Source organism: Triticum dicoccoides, chromosome 6B, assembly GCF_002162155.2.
Source record: "Triticum dicoccoides isolate Atlit2015 ecotype Zavitan chromosome 6B, WEW_v2.0, whole genome shotgun sequence".
In the NCBI taxonomy this organism is placed as follows: domain Eukaryota; kingdom Viridiplantae; phylum Streptophyta; class Magnoliopsida; order Poales; family Poaceae; genus Triticum; species Triticum dicoccoides.
The window spans coordinates 207,798,483-207,802,942 of record NC_041391.1 but is presented as its reverse complement, the minus strand read 5'-3'; the positions used below and the strand labels follow the sequence as shown (position 1 = coordinate 207,802,942).

The following is a 4,460-nucleotide window of genomic DNA, read 5'->3' as shown; positions in this document are numbered from 1 at the left end:
GGCTAGGCGTCGCCTTACGGACGCCTTAAAAACATAGGCGCCAGTGCATAGCGGCCGGCGTGCCAATAATGTCAAGAGAGGTCAGGGTAGACCAAACTTGACATGGGAGGAGTCCGTAAAGAGGGATCTGAAGGACTGAAATATCGCCATGGACAGGGGTGCATGGAGGTTAGCTATCCACGTGCCAGCGTGTCAGGACCATGACTTGGTTTTGATATCTTATGGGTTTCAGCTCTAGCCTACACCAACTTGTTTGGGACTGAAAGGCTTTGTTGTTGTTGTAGCCCATCTCCACAACACAAACACATGACATTATGTTGAGCATAACTCACTTAGTCAAAAATCAAATTGAGCAGTGCACAACTTTGCATTGATTCAGGTTTACATCAGGCACCAAATTTGCAGTTGGTTTCATTTGAACAGGCATGATTGAAGATATTGTATAGCTATTGGGACCACTTCAGCACAACAATTGTAAGCAAAAAGAGTAAAGGCATGTAACTTTCTTACCTTTGACGGTGCCTCATCACCATTCTCATCTTTGTCCTTCTTTCCTCCAAATAAACTGTATACGCGGAAGGATCTATTACTAGCTCTTTTCCAAGTAGAACATGGCAAACAGAATGCGCCTTGTACATTTATCCTAGTACCTGAAGAACAAATCAGATTTTACTCCATTAAGTTATCAAAGTACACATTGCACTCTATATGTGACTCCATTTATACAATCCCATTGAACAAAGAACAAACATTATAACAGTTGGCACTTGGCAAATGAAACTTTTGAATTTAAATGTCAGAATGCTATCCACAATGACCAAGTGAAACAAATCTGCACCCGAGATATAATAGTTAAAAAGAATCTCCCAGGCCTCTCCGCCATTGAAACATCCTTCTATACTAGATCACCACATCTCATTCTGTTCTAGACAGATGAGGGAAAATTTGAACTGTGGAAGGGTCTTAATTAACAGATAGAAAGCAACGAAATCACCCAACGCAAAATCTGCATTTTACCTCATACAATCTACAATCCGCTAGATGGAAATTCATCAGAAAATTTTCCCTGACTTTGCATCTCTCCGTAAGCAAACTTCAGACGTGTGCAGTACCATAAAGAGACAATACTGTATTTATCATTTAAATGGAGATTGGAGAAAAAAGAAAAATTATACCAATCGGCTTAACCGTAATTGAATGTCCGGAGCCACAACCCAGCACTAATTGCAGACGCACTATTTTTATTTTATTTTTTATTTAGGTCAGCACTGCAGACGCACTAATTGGAGCCAACCGACAACCGAACGCCAATGGTGGGCTGGCGGGGCCGGGGGCGGCCGGCGAAGATGTCTACGATCGATTTATGTTATGGGGAAGGTAGATTCGGGGAATAGTACGCGTCGGAACGGCCAGGTCGCCGCCGGCTGCCGGTGGTGCCAACGCCGTAGAGAGAGGGGGGAGGTGTGGACTTACGAGCTGGTCTGGAGGGGAGCGTGGAGAAGGAGGACTTGAAGGCCACCGGGGAGAGAGCAGTGGAGGAAGCCATCGCGGGGAGTGAGACGAGGGCTCGCTCCAGGGGTAGGGACGGTGGAGAAGAAGGGGAAGCGAGAGAAGGGGAAAACCAGCTTGATTTTCGGGATAGGAGATATTGTTGACGACGGGGAAAAACAGTAGAGAGAACTGGAAGAGGAAATGGATATGTTTTTCTTCTGGACACTCATAACGGCGAACGTTCGTCAAGGAGGGTGGTATACGCGAACGATTTAGATGGCATTTTTCGTTCTGATGGGATGACAGATTCTTTAGAGTGATATGGCAGTTTCTTCAGATAAGGCATTTTTTGTTTTAAAACTGCCCTCATTTGATTTTTCTTCGTGACTAAATATGTCATCAAATGGCATTCGCCTGCCACCTCTCCCAATGAACGTTAGCTGGGTAACATTACCGTTTCTTTTTGGCGGGAGTTAAAATAGAGTTGGTCGGTTAATAACAAAAATTGGTCCAAAATCGACGTAAACGAGATAACCATGAACCCGTCTTGAGGTTGCGCCCCAGAAGAATCAATGACTCTCATCATCACTCTATCATACGACCCGGAACCGCCGCGCCGACTTACAAATCACATGAACACTGTTGAAAATATGCCCTATAGGCAATAATAAAGTTGTTATTATCATATTTCTTATTCTTGATAAATGTTTGTTCTTCATGATATAATTGCATTAACCGGAAACTCAAATACATGTGTAGATACATAAATAAACATTGTGTCTCCAGTGAGTCTCTATTGGACTAGCTCATTGATTAAAGATGGTTAACATTTGCTAACCATATATATGAGTTGTCATTTAATAACAAGATCACATCATAATGAGAATAGCGTGATGGACAAACCCAATCACAATCTTAGCATCTGATACATCTCCATCGTGTCTACTTTTCCACACTTTTGCTCTTGTTTTGAACTCTAATTTGCATGATTTGAATGAAACTAACCCAGACTTAAGTTATTTTCAGCAGAACTGTCATGGTGTTGTTTTTGTGCAGAAATCAAATTTCTCAGATTGACCCGAAAACTTACGGAGGATTTTTATGAACATATAGAAAATATTGACAGCAAAATATACCAGGGGGCCACCCAAGAGCCACAAGCTCAGCCCCCCCCCCCACCCCCAGGGCGCACCCTGCAAGCTTGTGGCCCCCCTGGCCCTCCGGCAACCCTAACTCAACTCCATATATACCTATTCGCCAAGAAAAAAATCAAAGAGAAGGATTCATCGCGTTTTATGATACAGAGCCGTCGCCACCTCCTGTTCTTCATCGGAAGGGCTGATCTGGAGTCCGGAGCTCCGGAGGGTGGAATCTGTCATTGTCGTCATCATTAACCTTCCTTCACCGCCAATTTCATGATGCTCACCGCCGGGAGTGAGTAATTCCTTCGTAGGCTTGCTGGACGGTGATGGGTTGGATGCGATTTATCATGTAATCGAGTTAGTTTTATTAGGGCTTGATCCTAGTATCCACTATGTTCTGAGATTGATGTTGCTATGACCTTGCTTGTCACTAGGGCCCGAGTGTCATGATTTCAGATCTGAACCTATTATGTTTTCATGAATATATGTGTGTTCTTGATCCTATCTTGAAAGTTATATGCACCTATTACGTGTTATGATCCGCATACCTCAAGGTGACAATCATTGGGATTCTTTCTAGTGATTATCGTAGTTTGAGGAGTTCATGTATTCACTAAGTGCTAATGCTTTATTCTAGTTCTCTATTAAAAGGAGTCCTTAATATCCCTTACTTTCCTTATGGACCCCGCTGCCATGGGAGGGTAGGACAAAAGATGTCATGCAAGTTCTTTTCCATAAGCATGTATGACTATATACGGAATAAATGCCTACATTACATTGATGAATTGGACCTAGTTTTGTGTCGCTGTAGGTTATAACTGTTACATGATGAATATCATACAACGCAATTATCCATCATTGATCCAATGCCTACGCTTTTCATATATTGATATTTGCTAAGTTACTTTTATCGTTGCTACTGTTACAGTCGCTACAAAACTGCTATTGTTCCTGCTACTGTTACTATTGCTAGTGTTACCGTTACTATCAACTACCATACTACTTTGCTACTGATCACCTTGCTGCAGATATTAAGTCTTTCAGGTGTGGTTGAATTGAAATTCAACTGCTAATACTTGTGAATATTCTTTAGCCCCCCTTATGTTGAATCGATAAATTTGGGTTGAATACGCTACCCTCAAAAACTATTGCGATCCCCTATACTTGTGGGTTATCAAGACCTTTTTCTGGCGCCGTTGCCAGGGAGCATAGCTCTATTTGCTGAGTCACTTGGGATTTATATCTGTTGATCACTATGACGAATCTTAAGGATGATAAAACCAAGATTGTTCCCTCTAAGACGAGGGGAGGTAAGGAACTGTTATCTAGCTCTGTACACTACTGGGATCAGGGAATTTGCCATCAACAAGTTCTTCTTTGTCTACTAGAGGATGGCACATAAGGCCTTTGCCGTCTGCTTCCAAAAAGCAAATGGCAAAGAAATGGTTGATGGCAACGATACAGTTTGCCATCAGTGCATTCTTTATCGTCCGCCAGCAGACGGCAAAGAGCCCAAATAGGCCCCACTAGACAGTGGAGCGGGCTAGGTCAGGTGGACGGGTTGGATGCTGTCTGCTAGAACGTTGTTGTCTGCTAGCAGACGACAAAGAAGATGTCTTACTAATGGTCGTGCCCTCCCGGCCCTAGCCCCCTCTCCCCCCTCTCTCTCCCTCCTCACCCGCGCACCGCCTAGCCCCACACCCCGGAGCCAGACCCGTCGCCGGCCCCTACGCCCGCTCCGCCCCCCGGAGCTAGGCCGCGGCGCCCGCCTCGCCCTGCCCCATCGTCGGAGCCAGGCCGCGACGCCCCTGTGCCGACCCCTTGCAC

The 4,460-nt window shown here is 44.4% G+C and overlaps 1 protein-coding gene across 2 annotated transcripts in view; it reads right to left on the bottom strand.

Moving 5' to 3' along the window:
• The window catches only part of LOC119323140 (nucleoid-associated protein At2g24020, chloroplastic-like), a 6,480-nt gene extending 4,807 nt beyond the window's left edge, over positions 1–1,673 (bottom strand). The window contains exons 1-2 of one of the 2 annotated variants that reach the window (XM_037596719.1): positions 1,474–1,673; positions 511–650 (exon numbers count right to left, since the gene is read on the bottom strand). In XM_037596719.1, the coding sequence (XP_037452616.1) occupies positions 511–650; positions 1,474–1,546 (213 nt within the window). In that variant the 5' untranslated portion in view covers positions 1,547–1,673. The remainder of the gene's footprint in view (positions 1–510; positions 651–1,473) is intronic. The other variant, XM_037596720.1, reaches the window with a different exon arrangement.
• Between the last annotated feature and the right edge of the window lie 2,787 nt (positions 1,674–4,460).